The sequence below is a fragment of the Pteronotus mesoamericanus genome, unplaced genomic scaffold (assembly GCF_021234165.1).
Source record: "Pteronotus mesoamericanus isolate MK-2021 breed Mesoamerican mustached bat unplaced genomic scaffold, CSHL_Meso_final contig_164, whole genome shotgun sequence".
In the NCBI taxonomy this organism is placed as follows: Eukaryota; Metazoa; Chordata; class Mammalia; order Chiroptera; family Mormoopidae; genus Pteronotus; species Pteronotus mesoamericanus.
Window position 1 is genome coordinate 10,179,491 of NW_026555065.1, and position 21,396 is coordinate 10,200,886.

The 21,396-nt window shown below is 40.5% G+C and overlaps 1 protein-coding gene across 2 annotated transcripts in view; it reads right to left on the minus strand.

Annotated features, from left to right (window-relative positions):
- The window catches only part of MYZAP (myocardial zonula adherens protein), a 112,279-nt gene that overhangs the window by 41,526 nt on the left and 49,357 nt on the right, over window positions 1-21,396 (minus strand). For both annotated transcript variants that reach the window (XM_054565367.1, XM_054565365.1), the window contains exon 11: window positions 3,187-3,270. In XM_054565367.1, the coding sequence (XP_054421342.1) occupies window positions 3,187-3,270 (84 nt within the window). The remainder of the gene's footprint in view (window positions 1-3,186; window positions 3,271-21,396) is intronic.

Here is a 21,396-nt window from a genome sequence, read left to right on the forward strand (position 1 = left end):
GTCACACACAAGGCGCAAGGAACAAGAGTCAGCAGGGTGTCCGTAACATGATATGCTAGTCACACAGCTTAACGAGGAAAACCAAGTACTCAAATTCAGTCTTTCCTATCCTGGGACAGCGATTTTCCACTAGTGCGCCTCAAGAATTTTTAAAACATACAATACTTGACTCTTTAGCCAAGGGCACTGACCTCTTTTCCTTGGGTTGTCAAATTTAAAAAAAGTGACCATAGCCCATATTAAAAGAGCCATCCAATGTGAACGAATCAAAATTATACCTATGTTTTTGTCAGGTGGCAAAAATGATATTTTTTTGGTGTGCCACAGAATTTTAGTAATTAGTTGATGTGTGCCATGAGATGAAAAGCGTTGAAAATCACTGTCGTAGGAGAGGAAATCTCTGCATGGTCCAAGTAAGTGTGCTGAAATACTTGTATTAATAAGGAATGTGTACATTTCTGATAATGCTAACAACCAGGTCAATGCATCACAATGACAAGGGGTCCTGAGCATGAATCACCCTGAAGCCACCTAGTCCTGTGACCCAAGAATCAACAGGGCACCCACCCACATTTTCTAACCTTAGCTATTGAGAAAAAGAACTCTATCTCCTTTGGATTGGAAAGATCACTGCTTTTGTCTGGAAAGCGCCAAAATGATGTTAAGTCTAGGAAAACACGGAAATAAGTAAAACAACGGAAGATAACAAAAAACAAGAACAGAAACAATGAAGAAATAAATTAGAACCATGATATTTAAATTTAGAATAGGTTCAAGTATAAATGTATTATTCAACTTTATCATTATGTAACTTATTTTGTACACGTTTTGTCTGCTGGTTAAGGAAGATGTTTGAAGTGGTCAAAAGGAATTAGCCATACTAACTTTGTAGTGGAATTTAAGTAGGTTAAGGGAATCTAACCTATCAAATTTATAACCAGTCTTTAAATGCCGAAGAAAAACTGGTTTCCAAAGTCTTGCTTACTAGGTATACCCAGTATACCCTGCCGGCCCCACCCATGTCCCCTGGACACTCACCACTTCCAAACACGCCACTTGTGACTCTTTACCTGTGGCTTCCTCTGACCTCCAGAGCCCAGCCCGCTCTGCGCAGGGCAGAACCGCCACAACCCCCAGCAGCAGGCCTCAGCTGATGACTGACGGGAGTTAGCGGGCGAGCGCCCTCGCTCTCGGAGCGGTTGGAAAGGACAACTCAGAGCCATTTGCACAGTTCTCCTGGAGAACCCACAGTGATAACTTCCTCTGCAAGGCACCCAGGACTGGCTTTGGGCCCTTCTCTGTCTCACTAGCTTACTGGCATTTCCTGGGATCGCCTCCCAAATAAACTGTAGAGACTCATGTCCACATCTCAGGATCTGGACAACCCAAGCTAGGAGAGGAGATGAGTTTAAGAAATCAAGCATTACACAAAGCACAAATATGTATATGGCCTTTCTCCAGGCACAGTATTCCCCAGGACAATTCATACTCTACCCGTAGATGAGCTGGCTAGAGTAGCCTGGCTGGGGTGCGGGGTCGGGGGGAGGTGGGGACTGCCTTGGGTGACCTTCGGTCTCTCCTGTCAGCGTCTCCCTCCTCTGTGCTGTCACCACGCTCTCTGTAGACCCATGAGCTCCCACGGCAGCGCTCATTCTCTGGCTCTCACCGGACAAGGGGTGAGTCCCCTCCCGAGGGGCTGTAATTTCAGAGGGCAATCCTCAAAATAAGGTGGGAGCTGGACCCAGTGACTGGACAAGAAGATAGGAATGGCATGGAACAGGTATCTTCTTACTCAGCTCTCAGGACTCTGAGGTTCTTGGACCTTGAATCGGCTGCCAGGGCCCCATGGGCCACAAGGGACTTGTGGTTATGACTTTTGCAGGCAGTCCCTTAAAAACGGAGTCAATGAAGACCCAGCTCACCACCCCAAAAAACATGCTAGTTAAGAGCTCAGGCCTTGAACAGACTTACCCATCTCTTCTGCCACATTGGGCAGGTTCTATAACGTGCCTGAACCTCAATTCCCCCAGCTATAAAATGGGGGAAATGTAATCTAACTCACTGGGCATCCTTCTTCATGAAGAGAGAACAACACTAACGAGCTGAGCATTGTGGAGTGCTCCGCACCTGCCAGGCACTCTCTATGCATTCTCACTGCACGGTCACACACAGGTAGGTGCAATTAAAATCCTCATTTTATAAGAAATTTCCCCAGTGCCACCCAGCTAATAAGAAGCGGAAATCTGATTCCACTCTTAACTTCAATGTTAAACAAAGGATATGGAAAGTAATTAACAGTGCCCAATGAATACTAGGTGCTTAATAAATGTCACTTCTTTCCTGGCCCCTTACTTCATCCTTCTCTCCTGGGTTGTCCCTGGGGAAGGACTACAGTGAAGAGAAAGACAAGCAGAGATTCATGGGGGCTCCGAAGGAAGAGGCTCAATGCCAAGTTCTTAATAAATACCCTTCAGAGCAAATAGATTCTGGCTTCTCCTTCTGTTAATATCTAAGCCCTTAAGGTTCTTCCAGCTCTATAATTTCCTTCTCTGGAACCTACACAAAATCGCTAAAATGACTTTCAGAAAGCCAGAAAGTCAAGAATACTAAGTAGCTTTAAAGTTTCAGATGAAATGAAGTCACCACTAAAACACATTCACTCAGTTTCATAGAAGAGCATGGATTAGGAGTCCATCTCTCAGCCTGGCTCCAGCGTTTACTAAGCTGCGTGATCATGAGTGAGCAAAGCCACCTGCTTTCTCTGTGCCTCCTTTTTAAAAGTTGGTTAATACAAAGATAATAATCCTTGTCTTGCCTTTTCTTAAAGCTGCTGAGAGAATCACATGAGGAATGTATGTGAAACTACTTCACAAATTATAAAGCACTTACATAAATATGGGCAATTATCAGTATTAATCAAAAGCTTATCAGACTTGCTAAGAAAATTCTTGAACAAGAAAAACAAGAGCCAAAATTAGAGGAGAGCAGCAGGCTGGAATGAAAAGAGCCAGGTGGAAAAGAAAAACTAGCTGTCAGAACCTCATTTTCAGTGTTGGCAGTTAACCTTCAATCAATTTTATAAGGCCAGGAAATAGCCATATTTTTAAGTAAGTGTCAATGGTAGGCTCAGCAACATAAAATTTAATGGTGGGGAAGACACCAGCTTAAAGAAACATAGCTTCTTACCTCTCCTTCTAAGAAGGATATCTTTTCTAAAAGTTGCAATATTAGAAGCTGTTTCTGTTGCACCTTTTTCTTTAATGATTCAATCTAGAAAGAAACAAATTGCAATTGTTAGTCAAAAATACAGAACTGTACAAGTTAATCAGCTGGAAGAGATTGGTTTTCATTGGCCTTTGGTTTCATTGAAACAAAACCCCCACGTGGTTCTTTGTGTTTCCTGTAACAATGTTAACATGAGATGCTCCGTGGAAAGGGGGTTCTGTGCCCACGTAAGCCTGGGACATCAGACATGAATTTGGAGTCACATGTCTTTAGGTTTGTTCAACCTAACCTATATGCACTGATTTTGCGGTGTGACCTTTATTACCATCCCACAGGTGTCCCAGAGAACATGCTTGGAGACATGCAGATACAACTCTACAAAACATAATTATTCAGTTTACATTTATTAGGTTCCCTGCATATCTAACACTTGGCTCTGTTATTCCTGTTAGTACCTTCATATCTGTTCAACCAGGTGTCAAGAATCTGGGTCTAGGGAAAGAGCGACTGTCACTAAAAGTGCTAATGAAATTCAGAAGACTGGAGACTCAGGGGGCCTGAGTAAGCAGGGAAGCTCCCTAAAGCGCAGACTGGAGCTGGGCTTTCTCCTTTGTTTTTTTAATACCTAAGTTATACCTTGGACTACTCTTCATTTTTCGCGTACATATCATGTCTCCATAGACAAATTGTAGATGCCCTAAAACCAGGACCCAGGATACCCTGTATCAGGCCATGTCTCAGATACTAGTGGAAATAGTGTGTGGGTTCATCAAATAACTTATGACTTTGAGGAATGCACTAATTTTCCAACAATCTTGTACATTAAATTTGAGCATGTGCAAAATCTTTTTAAAATCCCTCTCAATGCAAAATGACACAATTCCTATAGAAAGGAATCTACCAATAGCTAGAAAAAGCACAAAAACACAACTGCATTTACACTTTGACTCAGCAATTCCATTCCTAAGAATAGATCCTAAAGACACATTGGCCAAAATATGAAATGACTTGAATGTGAACACAAGATTTTGGTTTTTTTAGAAAATAAAACTCTATCAAAAAGTGGCTGGTTAAATAACCATGGTACTTCTTAACAAGGAATATCTATCTAACTTTCAAGAAAAAATAAAAGATCTCTACAACACTGATATGGTGTATTGTAAGGAGTATATGGTATGTTAGTTTTGGTGTAAAGCGTGTGAGGACATATAAACGCATACACGTTTGCAAAAGGAAACATGCAAAAATAAAAACAAATCTTAATGGTTGAGAAATAGTTATCAATAGTGAGGGGGATAAAATTAGACGGAGGAAACAGAACAAAGACTTTTCTGATAAGACTGTATTACATAGGTTTAATTTTGAAAGTGTGTTTTACAGATTCAAAAAATAAAACTAAATCAAAATGGAAAAAAGTAAGTGAATCCTAAAACTTGAAAACAAACTGAAATGAAGGAACTTAACTGTATATGAAATTGGTAAAAAGAATTCACTCAAATGTTGTTTGAATAAGGTAATTTGACTATACTTTTTAGTGTAATGTATTCTCAAGATAAACAGAGCTAAAAAAAACCTTTCATTCACTAGGAAAATTGTTAGTAATATTATTAGTATTGTTATTTTGAAACTATTTGATATATTGTAGTATTATGTTTGGAACCAAGATTTTTAGTTTAAGAGGAAGAAATACAAGTATGAAATCAAAGAAATAAAGTTTTATTAAATTTGAAAGAAAACTATTAGTATGAACTCATAATCTTTTATTTTCTTTTGTTAAATAGGCATTTCCTAACACTGTCCACTGAAAAAACTTAGAGACAATAATAATAGGCACATAATTTATCTAGATTGTGGTCTCTAAATACCATTTCTCACAAAAAAAAAACAAAAGCAAAAACCCCACACAAAAACAACACAGGACATCCTGAAGGAACGGCCCATTTCAAGGGGCAAGAAATATACTAAACAAACCCAGACACCTTGTTATGCCTGAGAACAAGGACTAAAAGGGTTTCCCTTAGACCGAGGATGGGACAATTTGAGCATCAAATAAGAATAATTAATGAAATTGAATGGAATATATATAAATATATATTTGAGACTTTTGAGTATTTTATGATTCTTCAAACACAGAAACAAAACAGCAAAAACTTGTTGGACACCATTGGAAGGAAAAGGCACAAAACCCTTATTTATAAACTTGACAATTTAGAGGAAAGAACAAAGCATATATCCTGCCTTTCTTGTACAAACTGTATCTTGAAATTACTAAAGAAAGACCTAGTTTAGAGGCGAAAAGTTTTACTTTTCAGAAGAATTCCAGTTAATAAATGGGGGAAGAATGAAAAATTGTTCGATCCTCATGAAATAAATGACTCAGGAACCATCACGAACAGATGAAACAGTGAGAGGCAAAGCTGTCGAGGACAACAGAGCAGCGCGGGCTCGCACCGTCTGAGTCCACGACCAGCCTTGGCACCGTCAGAGTGGGACGCTCTCATACTGTGCGCCCCGAAACAATACAAAATGAATCCTACAGCACCACATGAAGTGCTGTTGCCTCCCCTCAAACACACACATAAAAGTCAAAACAGATTCTAGTAAAGCTTCCAGAGCTAACAAGGAAAGAAAATGTCAGCTCCAGAATGTGGGAACTTTTATAGGAAAACTGACTCAGTTCCTGCAATGTCTCGCTGGGTGGGGGTCAAGCTGGTTTGGGAGGGGGTGGTAAACAGAGAGCAGCAGGCTGTCGATGAGAAGACTTCAGAAATATAACAACCAAATGCAATGGACCGTCTCCGTAGGCTGATTGGAGCAAATCATCAGTAAAAGACATTTTAAAGACATTTCAAAAAATTTTATTACAGCCTTGGTTATTAAGCGATGCCCAGGAATTATCATTAATTTTGTTAAGTGTGACAATGGCATTATGATTATACAAGAAATAGCCCACATGTTCTAGAGATGCATAGTGAAATATATAGGAAACATATGCAGAATGTCTGGGATTTGCTTTAAAATAATTACATGAAGGCAGGCAAAAAAGAGAAAAAGAAGAAGTAAATAAAGCAAATACAGCAGAATTTTGCTATTTGTTGAATCTCGGTAATGAGTCTAGAGGACTTTGATTACTCTCTTTGTCCCAAGTGCATTTGACATTTTCATTATAAAATATTTTAAATTCCACCTATTGTCAAAAAAATATAATCCTCCAACATGAAAGCAAACCACACAAAACAGAATATAAGATATAAACTTAATTAAAAACGTCCAATGTTCATAATAAAGAACTCAACAATTAAAAACAGTAATGAGATATTCTTTAATACCTATTAAATTTGCCTGAAATTATTGACTGAAGAAATCAGTGTTGGAAGAGATGGGAGGGACAGCTACTCTCATATGTTGCAGGTGGCATTGTAAATTAGAATGACCCTCTGGGCAATTTAGCGATAAATATTAAGAGCCATAAAGCTGTTCGTACCCTTTGACCCACTAATCCCACTCCTGGGAATTTCTCCTAAGGATATAATTCAGATGTAAGAAAAAGCTATATATACAAAGATGTTCTTGCTCCTATTATTTATAATAGAGAAAATGGAAATAACCTTAATGTCTAACACTAAAGGAATGGGTAATAAATTATGGAATATCAATTTGATGGAATATATTACACAACACTAAAAACAAATATATTGCAAAATGGAAAAGTATTTACAAAAAGCCTCAAGGGATTAAAAAAACAAAATTTTACAATAATGAAGATAAAAGCTGGAAGAGAAGTTAGATCAACTAAATCAGTCTGAGATTGGGATAGGATTATGGGCAAAAACAGAAAAAGTTCTTTTATTTAAATTTCCTTCAACTTTTGTAGGAAAAAATTTGAAAATCATCCTTATAATACTGTTGCTCCCTTTTCATTCCTTCCTATGGTGTTAAGGTTTTTAAAAGTTGACTTTTAAAATCTTTAAATGATAGACAAATGGGTACTGAAATTAACTAAAGTGTTAAAAGAAGGTCAGAGATAATATTTCATTAAATAACATAAAAAGTAACTTCACACACACATTTCACTGTCTCTGATGTAATCAGAGTAGTTTGTGAGTCAACAGGAGGAAGAGATGTGGGAAGGGTACCCTAATGAACAGCCAGAGGGGCACTTTTAATTTAAAAAAAGAAAGAAATACAAGGCAGAGATATCATCTGCAGAGAGCTGAGGGGAGGATCCTGGGAATTCTAAGAGGACAGAGCGCTGATTCTAAAGGGAAGAAGCACCTCATTCTTAGAGGCTGAGGGAAGGGCTTGGAGGTGCTGAAGCTTCTGACAACAAGGCTCACGTTTCTTAGCCACTGATGCTTCAGGGAGTGATTGTGCTATTGTGCTAAATGAATGCTGTGTGTGCAAACTTCCATTCAGCCTTGAGCATTTCTTACAGAAGCATCCTGTACAGTATATTCTGTGACCAGGGTTGGCTTGTTCAGATTAGAGAAAAAGGGATCGTAATCCTGGCAAGCAGTGCATGGTTGGTCCCTCATCCCACCAGGGGTGCCAACTTTGAATCCCAGCTTAGTCTCCCCTGGAGTCCGCCCCTGGGGCACATTCCATTCCTTCTCCCAAGTGAGAAGATAAGTTTCTAAAATAAGCTATCTCGCATGCCTCTGGGTTTGATAATGTCCTAGTAACATCTGACTCCCAAGTCTGGTTCTTTATCCACAATGGCTAAACCGCACATTTGTGGGGGAAATGGTATTATTTTTAACCCTCCACTTCAAAGAGTCTTGAAATATTGTCTCCTATAGTACCTAGCAAATACTAAACACTCAAAAAAAGAAGAAGAAGAAGAAGCTACTATTATGGTATTATTGGAATTTTTCCCTCCCTGTGAGCTTCTTGAGAGTAAAGACCTTGGAGATATATATATACACACACACACACACACACACACACACACACACACACACACTCAGGCAATGAATGAATTAATCAGCAAATCCATCCATCTATCTGAACAACTTATCCCTTAGACTTCAGCAGCAAAACTGTCTGGAACAGACTCCTAGAGACCTTGATAAACCAAGATGGACATATCCCCAAAAGCACCCCCCAAAATCCAGGATACCATGCAGCTTCTAAGTGAAATCCACTGGGAACCTTCCCTATCATTTTTTGACATGTTTAAGTTTGTAAATTTGACCTTCAAGAGGTTTATGTGCCCTTCCTGAAGCTGCATTTAGGTCTACCTGTCAGCAGGTGGTGGTAAATGACCCAAGTTGTCAGGCTTAAGTCAGGGCATGAGGAAATGAGAAATTAGAAGCCTAACCTATTTTATCAAAACAAGAACATAATCTTTTTGCAACAGTTAAATTGAAATACCAAATTGCAGACCCCCTTATAGAACAAAGGTAACTCAAACTGAATATATGTTTTGCAGCCTAATTGCTCATGCAGGATATTAGGTCTCTTAGGTCTATAGGCCAGTTTGATATTTAAGGAGGGGAGAGAGGTTTTCAAATTTCTTAAAACTGACAATGCTTTTCTTCATGTTAGCCACACTTGAGAGGCCTACATAGGTGGTCTGAGTGAAGCAATCCCTGTCCTCCAGAGCCACGCGCTGGAATCACCTGAGGGGAGCGCTTACAAAATACCAACTTCTAGGCTCTACCCCAGAGATGCGAATATATCACTCCCCTCCTTAAAAACTCACCCAGCCTTCCAAACATTCAAACTCCCTGATGTGGACAAAAGGCCTTCTGCTGTGGTCCCACTTTATCTCCCCAGTTTCATTTCTTGCCTGTCCCGTCTCACAGTGAACCCTACAGAAAAGCCACTGTGTCCTCTCCACACTCCGTGGACATACAGTGGTCCCGCCTCTGGGCCCGGGCACAGGCCAGTGTCTTCACCGGACATGCCTTCCCACCAGGACATGCCTCCTTTCCCTTCCCCGCCAGGAAGCCACCGCTGTCAGGAGGGACTCGCCAGTCACCTCCCACCTGTCTTCTCAAGTCCCTCAGGCTAGGACACATCACTGCCATTACCATCCTTTATTTACATCTTGCCCTTGCACTAGACGGCAAACCCACCTGGAACATGTGTTTAGTGTATGAATTACACTGCAGAAAAGAGCAGTTCTCTGAGGAGGTGAATTCACCCTTATCAATCCACACATTTTTATAAACTACTTTGGCAACAGATTGTTAATTGCTACAATGAAAGGATTCCTCCCGATTTGTTTCGAAAAGCCCTTGCATGTCAACCAGACCAAGATGAAACTGTACCAAAATTGAGCCAAGTCCTGTTCTGTATGGATTCAGAGCAGCCCTAGAGGCTGCAAGGCTTCTCAGCTTCCTGGGGGTTTTTACCTTTAGTGACAGATGCAGAGGACAGGGGTCACTTTGTGTTAGATGACAGCCTATGATACAGCCCTGTCATTTGAACTATGTGAATAATACCCAATTGTGCAAGACCCTTGAAACATAACTCAATATTGAGGTTGGGAATGGGGACAAAAATTAAGGAATATAAGAAATGGCATCAGCAAATAAGTATAAAATACTAGACAGCACCCGATATGATTTTTAAAGAAATTGTGCTTGGGGTGTTTTCTTTTACCGCCTAGCTAATGCTAATACGCACGGTATATGAAAAATGGCATATGAAACAGGAAGCGCACTGAAACAGTGTATGCTATTAGTAGGTATGCTGGAACTGATGTTCACATTGAATCAAATTGTTGGAGATTAAATTTTTAAACTTCAAACGAAGGTTATGATATTATTTTCTCGGAAATTTGTTTTATTCTGTTTTCATTCTAATTTTAAGAATAACCAATTAAAGCCCACAGGCCCTTTCACTCAAAATGAGGGTGTGGGGGCTCCGCGCACAAGCTTGTGCCTGTCACGGCACTTGACACATTGACAGAGCTCCCCGGCCCCTGTCTCCAGCACCCCTGCTTTTCTACCCTTCCCAGGGACCCTCACTTAAAAAGACTTCCTGCTTTCAACTGCACTGATAAAAAGAAATACATTATTTTCCCACTGAAAAGTACATCAAAGATGAATAACTGCCAACCAAAGCTTCAAATCAAAATGAGAGATAATCAAGGTTCTGAATTCTAGGTCAATTGAACTTTATTGTAAGTTCCTAGAGACTTTTCACAGGAAATTTATGCTGTGAGATTATTTGAAAACTTCACAAGAAAATAGTTTGATGATCCCCATTATTGTTTTCAAAACACCTAGAGATCCTGTGAACCAGTGAACTGAATAGGGCAGGGATAGAACCTTCTAGAGCTTGCTCAGAGCTTTAGCTACCGTCTCCCTTTGCTTCCTCTTGTCCTGACAGGGTCCTGTTTTCAGCCCAAACCCCCTGTGATGTGGCAAACAGTCGTCTCCATTTCCCTCAACAAAATAGGAAGAATGTTAGATTTCCATGTACCCCACCATGAAAAATGACAATAACCCATATTTTACACTCACTCTTCCTCCGAAAAGGTTTTCTTTTTTTTTTTGTTAGTTTCTCTTGATTCTATTTTAGAAGTCTTATAACACTGTAATTTCACAGTTATGTGTTTTAAAACATATTCTCTGTGATAAAAACCACCACAGTAGGAATTTTTAAAATAATGTCACCCTCTTACCCTAAGAAATAATAAAGCACAGAGAAATATGGCAATATCCGAATCTGGCCTGCGCTCATGCAGCAGGAAAGAAGAGTTTAAAAAGGACAAGGAAAAGGGTACATTATCTCATTTTGTGGGGGAGTGAAGAAAATGAATTAAGGCCACAACAAAACGAAACTGAAAAATTGCTAAATGAAGCTGTGAGTGGGGAAAATGAAAAATCAATGAAGGAACGGAGGGGAAAAAGGTACATTTTTCATCTTCATGAGCTTGATTGGGTTTGTAGAAATTCATTTTCAATTAATGTGTCTTGTGGCATTCAGCCAGGCTACAGATGAACAGGGCACATACTTTAATCAATTTTTTCTATTAAGTTTGAAGTAATATATAATAATAGAACTATACCATTCAGAAGGATCAGTTGGAACTGGCTTCTGAGGTAAAATAATCTAATTTGGTTTGATTTCTATCTTATATTAAAGATAACCCAACTTCTCTAGAAGGATAGGAATAGCAACCTGAGTCTCCTGGGTGTCTAAACGTGACTGGGCTACAGCGACTTCAGGAGGGGATGAATAAACTGGCTTTGTAACCTATGTGCACTCACAGGGAAGAAAGAAAGGGGCGCACTGGGTACCAGGGTTTTTCTTGGTTAGCTCATTATTCTCAAAAACAACCCTAAGAGCGGTCATCCCCATAGAGGAGGACGATGGAGGCTCCTAGAGTTCCCTCATCTCCTCAGCTCTCAACGATCACCTGTGATCACCTCTACACTGGACCCAGTGTAGGTACTGGGAGCACAGCAGTGAGCTAGGAAGACTTGGTCCCCACCTTCATGGAAAAAAAAGAAAAAATCCCAGAAAGGACAGCAGGCAGTAAATGGAGGGGAAAAATGCACACGTAAGTGCACTATAGGGAGCAGGCTGAGTGATGGCTGGTATCCCCCCCTCCTGCCATAGGATGCACCTGCCAAATGCTGATGGGGTAGGGGAAAGGTTCAGGCCATGGGGCTAATGACTAGCTCGTCCCAGCTTGCCTAGGACTCCCCAGATTTTAGCACTGGAAGTCTCATGTGCCAGGGACTCCTCATTCACAGGCAAGCCAGGACAGTTGTCACCCTAGAGCTTGACGCTGGCTGGGCTGAGATTTAAACCTGCACCTCTCTGATGGCATTTGCACCACAGGGACCAGAGGTCTGCTTCCATCCTCCGGGGGTGACAACCTGCCGCCGCGGTGCTGCCCAGAAATTAGGCCAGGCTGGAAAGAATGTTGGCAAGTGATAGTTTCTTTGACAAAGGATTTTCTGGGATCCTAAGTCTTTAAAGCCGTTCTTTTCCCTTCTGGGACTTTAGAGGAGGAAGGTGGAATGGAGAAGCGGGTGCTCTAAGCTTCTCTGTCCCTGTGTTTCCCTCGATGGATGCTGGGTCAGGGACAAGACCACACACCGGGCAGGAATATACAGGGCAAGAATGATTTCAGACGAATGTAATGAGATGTGAAGTACCCAGCTCCACAAAGCTGGTGATAAAAAAAAAAAAGTTCCTAAAGGTCAAGTGCCCTGAATATGGACCCACACCTGCACTGGCCAGGACCCTCCTGGGAGCTTCCTAGCTGCCCTTCCTGCCCCTTTCCCTCCTAGTAGCTCAGCACCCTCTGAAGAGCCATCAAGGAATGGAGAGCAAAGGACCTTTTCTCAGCTTAGTGCTGATAACCCAGCACAATTGGTCTCAACCTACATTTTCAGCCTCTTCATTACAATTTCCTCCCACAGTCCAGTCAAACTAGATTTGTGCTCCTTTAACTCACCCTGCACTTACTGGTCTCCATGTTTTTGTTTTATGTTTATTCCATATCTTCTCTGGCATGTCCTTTGCCACCCATTCAATCCCTGCCTAGAAAAATCCAATCCATCCTGCAAGACTTGGTCAAGTATCACCTCCTCCCTCAAGACTCCCACCCACACAGAACAGTAAACATGCACTCTGTCAGTCACTCCTCACAACCACCTCTGAAGCAGGAGCTATTATCATTATTTCCATTTTGTTGATGAGGAAACTGACTGTCGGGAATGATAAGAAACTCACTAAAGATATAAAGCCCAGCCAGGAACAGTGGCAGGATGCAAACTCAGATTTCACTTATTACTCAAAGTCTATGAATTTTATTTACTGTTGTCTTCAGTTTCTGAACCCGGGAACACAGCTCATATCCCTGCGTAATGCTTATCATATTCTTTCTTGGATTCGGTTTTAATGTCAATCAGAAAGTCCTTTGAGGGCAGCAACTCATGTCCATTTTGGCATTTGGTTTATAAAAGGAGCTTCTTAAATGTTCGTTGCGTAATCCATCAGAGAAGAGCTCCTCCTAAACTGGACCTGGCTTATCCCACCCCAAACCTGAGGGATGGGTTTCCTGCAGACTTCAGCACAGGGGCAGGAGAAAAGAAATATTGAAAGACAGTGGCACAAGGGAAACAGCTCCAGCTTGACAAAGGTGGCATGAAAAAAAAATCAGTGGGACAAGGAAAGACCATTCAATTGATGCTGTTAGAGAAACAAGCTTTCCATGACCTCCCACACCACCCCAAAAAGTGGAGTCCTATTCATATCACATATACAAAAAAAAATTCCACATGGATTACTATTTCTTTGTTCAACAAATGTTTATTGAGCACCTACTATATGCCAGTGACTATTCCAGGTGTTAGAGATATAGCTGGGGCCAAAACAGACAAAAGCCACTGCCCTCAGGGAGCTCACATTCTAGTGGAGGGTAACAGACAACTAATAAATAAGCAAAACAGGCAAGCATAGGATATATGACAAGATAATAGGATAGAGAGCTATGGAGAAAGAGTAAGAAGGAGGATGGTGGTATGAGCTGGGGACGGGGAGGGGGGCGGGTTATAATTAAAGACCTAAAGATAAAAACAAAACTCTAAAATTATTAACCCCCACCCCAAAAAAACCTCATATGACAAATAAACAAGACACACAACACAACATAAAAATATTAACAGCTTTATGCCAAAATTAAAAACTTGTATAATATATGATACCATAAATAAACAAAAAACATTGACTAGGAGAAGATAATGGCATTGAAATATTTTTTGATAAATGATGAATGTTGACAGTATACAGAGTTCCTACAAATCAACAGGGAAAAAAAGACAAACAACCAAAGAGAAAAATAAACAAAGATATGAGCAGCCAATTTCTAAGGTTGGAAGCATGAACAGTCATGACATAAGCTAAGGAAGACGGTCTAATAAGTAGCAATCAGATCTAATGAGTAGCAATCAGGATGCAAATTACAATGAAAACAAAGTGATACTATTTCACAATGGCAAAAAGTACAGTCCAACAGTGCCAAGAGGTGGTGAGGATGTGGAGATCCTGCCTTCTTGTGCGTGACTAGTGGAAGTGTATGCATACCTTGCAGAGCAGTGGGGCAAGAACAAGCACAGGTGAAATTGTGCCCACCCCAGGCTCTGGCAAGTCTTCCTCTAAGTATATCCCCCAATTTGAGAAGCACAGGGACATGTATGGCACTATTTATAAAAGAATAAAAATTTAGAAAAAAACTAAATGTCTATCAATAGGATATATTACAATATATTCATATAATGGACTATTAGACAGCCATTAAAATGGATAATTTAGATATCTAAAAATATCAAAAAATCAGGAAAAGAAGTTGAGATATTTGTGTATATATATATTCTTTTACTTATTTATATATTATGCATAAAAATTTACATACATGTTTAAACATAAACTAAGCTCTATAGTGGTAATAGACACATAAGTAGGTAGTAAAAGCATCAACACATGCTCTGCATAGAGACCAAACTGCCTCTGAAGAGGGAGGAAAGGGGAAGAAAGAAAAGGTCAGAACTAGGGAGGAATAAAAAGAGAACCTCCTCTTTATCTTTAATGTTTTCTTTTATTTAGAAAAGATCTGAAATATGCCAAAATGTTAACATTTGTCGATTCTACAGGAGTGCCAAGGTTTTTGTTTTTATCATTCTCTGTACTTTTCTATATTTAAAATTGTTGTCAATTAAAAAAAAAAAGAAGCAAAGAATGAACGCTAGTTTTGGAGTCAATGGTCCAGCACCAACATCATTTATCAAGTGCGCACCATAGCACAATTCTGGCAGCAAAGGGTGAACTGAGGGACATGGGCAAAGGCGGGAGGAGCAGATGGAGGGAGGTCCTGTCAGGCTGGGACCCCAATCAAGGAGGTCTCCAACTAGCAGCCTAGGACCCAGTGCCAGTTCCTGGGGAGGTGCATGAGGTGCCAAGGGAGTAAAATTTTGGAGGCCCTGTCAGGGGCCTGCTGGCAGCCTAGGTACCTCACCCTCTCTCTGCACCACAGAATAAAGCCTACCTGGCCTCCAGGTACTTACTGCCTGTCACCCAAAAGAGGGACGAATCTCCCAGGGCAGGAGGAGAACACACAGTTCTGGGAGAGAGGCTGACATGGGTGGCCTACTTTCTCTACAAGTCATTACTTTTCTGTTTCATGCTATTTCATTTTTTTTTTTTTTGAAGCTGGGTAACAAATCTTTTCCACTAGAACAAATACCAGGAACTTTTCCACCAGAGACTTATAAAGACATGAGGGAAGTAAAGGTATGTATCGCTATCAACAGTGTAGGTCACGACCCTAGTAACATGGAAACGAGCAATTCTCAGATCTGACTCAAACCTCCCTAGCAGAAATCTGCTACCCAGCAGAGTATCTGGGGACCTGCACTTAAACAGAACACCAACATAGGTTAACTGCATTAACAGTTCATTACTAACATGGAAAATTATTCATCTGCTTCCCTTCCCAATCTCTGCCCATTTACTTAAGCTGAACAGAAGCATCTCAATGGAAGACCAAAGGCAGCTATTGACAAGAAAGCATCTGCCTATCCACTTTGCCATGAAGAAGCGGTGAGAGTGGAGAACTACCCAACATCTAATTGATTCTTGTCCCCTTAATGAACTCACTCCATTAAGCCCAGTCTACTAGCCCACGTGAGCCAATGCCACCCTATGACTATTATTACCCCTGCTGCTACTGCTGCTACTACCTAGATTTCAGCAACACTAAGTTTTGATGAGATACCAGCCCCTGTGGCTGTCCCAGGAAGAACTGCATAAAAATAGAGCATGAAGTATACGTATTTCGCTTCAGTATATTTCACGAATATATTTCTCTTCATCGGATATAATTCTCCTTTCCATGAAGTTAGTTGAACTATCTGTTCAGGCAAAATGTTGCGGTGATAGAAGCCAACCAAACTTTTCTTAAACAATTGGGAAGAGCGCTAAGTTGACTAGTGCTCTTGATCTCCGTTCAGCGAGGACATCCACAGGGCCACCTCTCACGTATAAATATAATCAAACTACATGGGCACTTGGCTGCTTCTGCATTTTCTGGGGTGCGATCTGGTGGGAGGGCACTTCCTTCCCGGAGCACTGGAGTTCTTCAAGCCCATTTCCCGTCTCCTCAGGAGGTATATTCGGCAGTTTTTCCATGCGTAAGGCTCCATTTTCCAAGATCTTAGGACCAGCCTCCACCTGGCACTTTCTGAATTATATTTTAGTACTATTTTTCATCATGGCTCCTTCTTTGATGTCAAGGAACCTAAGTTTCTAAAAATACTCTGTGGATCTTAGAGTTCTCGTGACTCTGCAAGTATGAGGCTGTACAAATTGAGGTTACAAAAAAATGGTGTTTTCACAATAAAGAGCCCTACATGGTCAAGTTTTCCTTTTAATAGCACGTCCTTCCTGTTTTGTTCATTGACTCATCATATACATGCCACCTCTTCCCAGCTCGGAGAGTGCACGTGTTCTTCTAATCACGAACAATAAAAGGAATCGCTTCCAACCCAGGCAGGCTACCATTTTATCATCTTCCAAAGAGCCGGAGACTAAATCTGGAGAAGAGCTCGTGTGACATGATCTGGAAACAGTTCAATTGAGTGGATTAGGGTGTGGGCTCACTGCCACGGCTCCTTCCCCCTACCCCCACTTGGCTACTTATCAGTGTTAGAGATTATTCTGAGTCCTCTAAACATGGGGCATTTGGCAAAAATGTACTTTTGTGTTGTACATTTCAGCACACCGCATAATTTCAAAATAAATTGTGTGCTAACAAATAACTGACCCTATTTAAAATGGAAGATTCTAATGTTTTTAAGTTGCCTTGTGTATAAAAATTCTACTCCAAGGACGCATGGCTAAGCTAGAATGCAGCACAAAGCATAGAAGGAGGAGAGAAGTTTACCCAGAGATCCCATTTGGCCAGTAAGACTCCCAAAGGAGAGAAAGGCAACCCTTTGCATTAGTCAAGAAATCAACCCAGAGGCTTTTGCTTTTAATGCATTTAACTTTACTTTGGGTATACACAGCAGGAACCCATCCATCAGTAAAAAATAAATAAATAAATATGAAGAAGAAGAAGAACTAATATTTATTAGATATTTCCTATGTTTCTATGAATATGCTGTAAGTACTTTCTAAAGTTGATTCTTGAACAACACAGATTTGAACTGTATAGATCCACTTATATGCAGATTTTTTCAATAAATACTTAAAATGTTATTTCTGTTCTTTATGATTTTCCTTACTAGCATTTTATTTTCTCTAGCTTAGTTTATCATAAGAATATGGTATATAATACATATAACACTGAAAATATGTGTTCACCAATTGTTTATGTTATTGGCAAGGCACCTAAGTGATAGTAGGCTATTAGTAAAGTTTTGAGGGAGTCAAAGGTTATACACAAATTTTCAATGCATGGGGTAATCTGCACATTGTTCAAGAATCAACTATACATCATCTCAACCCTTAACCTTTCAAGTAGATACTACTATTAACCCTGCTTTACAGACAAGAAACTAGTAATTTTTTGAAGGTCCCACAACTGGTAAATGCAGGTATGTCTGCTTCTAAAAAGTCGACGTTCATTTCCATTCTAGGTACCCTTTCGCTGTATATACCTTTAAGGCTCTCTAACTGTACTTTTCCAAGGTCTCTAACATAAGGGGTGCGTACAGATTCGGGGCCTGGGAGATAAGTCATGGGGACTTGAAAAAATAAAAGAGAAGCCCTGCTTTGCTACTGGCTCAAGAGCTAGAAACTGGTAACTCAAACCTCAACCCTCAGAAGAGTTACTCATCATTTATCCTCCCTCATCCAGTTTGTCTGTCTCCATAAAAACGGTTGCATTATAACAAGAGAGTCACTCTTAAAATAATCTAAGAGATGGTAATTAAATACTTTCAAAACCATTTCTTAGCAATTGCAAAAATGTTCTGCCTTGTCTTGTACTTGAGAAGTGGTCATTGTTAATACTATTATTTCAACAAGGTACCATGTCCTTTTCTTTCTAAGGAAGGTCAGTGTGGCAAAGACTAAGGTCTTCTGTGTAGACAGAAGTAAGTAATTTAAACCAGGGCGAGGCCAGACACATGCACATACAAGCACTGGGTGAAGAGAATCCATGAGAACCACTTTCGGCCTCTTTGTTAGTGGTGGGTTCTCAGCTTCCTCTGGAATTGGATTCTGTCCCTTTAAGTCTCTATTACCTGTTTAACAAATGTGCCTAAATCTACCTGCCTTAGTAACAGCTTCTCTCTAGATGGACAAGGATAGCCTCTGGGAAATTTTATCATCTGGATACCACCAGGTCTGTAGAGCTATTAAGGGTGACCTTTCTAGATGGGGGTGATAGGGCCTTCAGAGGGTCACACACTTGGACCAGCCGCCTACTTCAGTGCTCCTGCTCCCTGCTGACTGGTCTCCCTGGCTTTCTTCCCTTGAGCCCTTCTTACTCCAAGTTTATTACCAACTTTCCACCTCAGGCATATGAGCTTCTGAGGGAGGCTGGCAAAATACATTAATGACCTGAAAACCAAGCATGGAAATGCAGGCTACTCTTCTAAGAACACAGAACATCAGTTCTCAGTCCTGTCCGCATACTGGAATCTTGTGGGGCTTTAAAAACCAACCAAAAACCTCCTGATACCTAGTCCTCCCCTTCTACTCCTATCTGCCAGGTTCTGGAATTTATTAAAGCTTCCCAGTGATTCTGATGCACCGCCTGCATGGAGAAGCACTAACAAGAAAATCAATTCCTTGCACCTTCACACTCATTAAACATCTAAACTATAGAAGGGGATGAGGGATGCAACTGCTTTCCACAAAAGAAAATTCTAGAAAGACAATTGCCTCCTCTGAAACTGAAAGGCAACCTCTCCAGACTTTCTGTTGAAAGAGACATATCACCCATCACAAATGCAACGGGAAATTAGAAGAAAGAAGTGATAGAACAAAAGGATGCTATGGTTGAAGTGAAAAAGGTAAAGGAACTCTTATTAAATTACTATTTATTTAGCTGAATAATATCATTGTCCAGTGGCAAAACTGCAAGTCCACCACCCATTTTTAAGGGCAAATTGGAATTTATGTTTTCCTCCAGATAATTTCCCCCCTGGCAGAAAAGCTGCTCCGGTTGGCCGGGGGACTGGGCGTTGGTGAGTGTAGGTAAAGAGGTGTGAATGAGCCTGCTGCCTGCAGAAATAACACTTCCAGATGTGTCAAGGTGTTCACTGCTCTGGCTTCAGCTCCTCCCTGAGCTCCCCGGTTCCTTGGATGGCAAACTCAAGAATGCAGCCTGCTTGCAGCAAAGGACCTAATCCCCAGGGCGGCTTCTCAACAGAAGCAAGAAACTCAAGCACAAGGATAACTAACGCCAGCCAGGAGGATCCAGAACCACAGCAGCACGGACACTGCTGGTGGAGAGCTGGGGAATGGTGAATTAGTAAATTTCCCCACAAGCGCTATTTTTTTCAGTCCCTCTATATTTTCTGTCAAACCCTTGAAAGTCTAAAGGAACTTATGGGGGGCTTGTTTTGGTTTTTTTCATTCAAGTTAGAACCAGTGAGAAGAACAAGTGATGAAGACAGCTACTCCTAACGGAGACTTAATTTGGAATAAAGATCTAGCCTAGTGAGAGTATTTGGTCCCATACTTCACACAAAATTCTTTGAGTTGTTTTTTCTAATGAACTTGACATATTAATCCTTCATTTCAAAAAGCCTTTCTTACATGCCCAAGTCCTTACTGAAATACACTGTCCCACACAATGAAAATCAAGTTATTATTAAGCTATGGATTGTAAAACAAAGGCCACTCACATTTTATTGAGATGATGATTTTTTTTTTTTAAGAAATTACATTCTACTGAGGTGAAAGAAAATATATTACTTAACATTTAAGGATTCCGAGAACCTCAGTAATAATACTTGATGATTGGAGTTGAAAAAAGAAGCACATCATTTTAATAAACCGGGTTTCTTCATAGACATTAGGACCAAAATGATGGAGACTGGATTCTCATCATTGGTGAATGTGAAGCTATCACACCGACAAGCTTTCAGACTTCCTGTGAGGGAAGGAAAACTGTCCCTAACATTTGCTACCTACGTTCTAGGTCAAATTTCTCTTAATACTTGGGTAGCTGAAGTTCATGAATAAAAATACATTTGTCTTCTAAAGCCAGAGTTCAAGGTTCCACAAGTAATTAATTCAGTAGTCTGGCTTTTCAAAATGTGGTCCAAAAGTCCTAAAGTGATTTAGTTATAATTTGGCTGATCTTGGTTATTGTGAAAAGTGACAATAATGCTGAGATCATAACACAGGTGCAGCCTAGTAAGCAATAAATAATTCTTTATTTATAAGGAGCTTCTACCTCAACTTTTTAACTCAAAAGGAATACACCCATAGTGAAGGGCTAAATACCTTTCCAGGGCAGCCAGTATTAGAAATGTTTTCCTCATGTTGAACCAAGAGCCGAAATTTTCTTTTTTGCAAGTGCCACCCAGTGGTTCCAGCCTGCCCTTGCATTGCAATACAAAACAAAATTATATTCCCTCTTCTCAATAACTGTTATCTAAGGGTTAACTCAGCTCTCAAAGCTCTCCTTGGCCATCGCTTCCCCAAAGCCTTCAACCATTCCCTGAACTGCTAGAGTCCTCAACCCCTTTCCAACCTGATCCCGCCCTTCTGAATGTGCTCATTTGTCAGTATCCCTTTTTCCATGTTTCTAACTGGGAAAAAAAAAAAGAGTATTCACACAAATGGCTACAGCAATTAAGACTTTAAACTATCCTTTTGTTGCATAAGTTAACACAATGTCCTGGACAAACATTTGATTTAGAATCAAAATTTGATTTAGAGATTCAAATACAGAACAAAAAATCTCTTTCTCTCTCTAAGTCTCCATCCGTTGTTGAAATCCAGCAGGCCCCTAATGGTGCCATCCTAAATTTCAGCCTGTGATTTCATTCCAATGCCTGGGTCTTCCAGGCGCATCATCAGAACTTAGAGAAGCTCACTGGGGAGACATTCATTCACAGGTAGAAAAGCAAGGCATGGACAGTGATCTTTATATGCTTCCTTATTTTCATATGTAGATACTCCCCCACTCTCTTCAAATTGGTAGATCCATATATTCCAGAAGTAAATTAGAAAACAAGAATC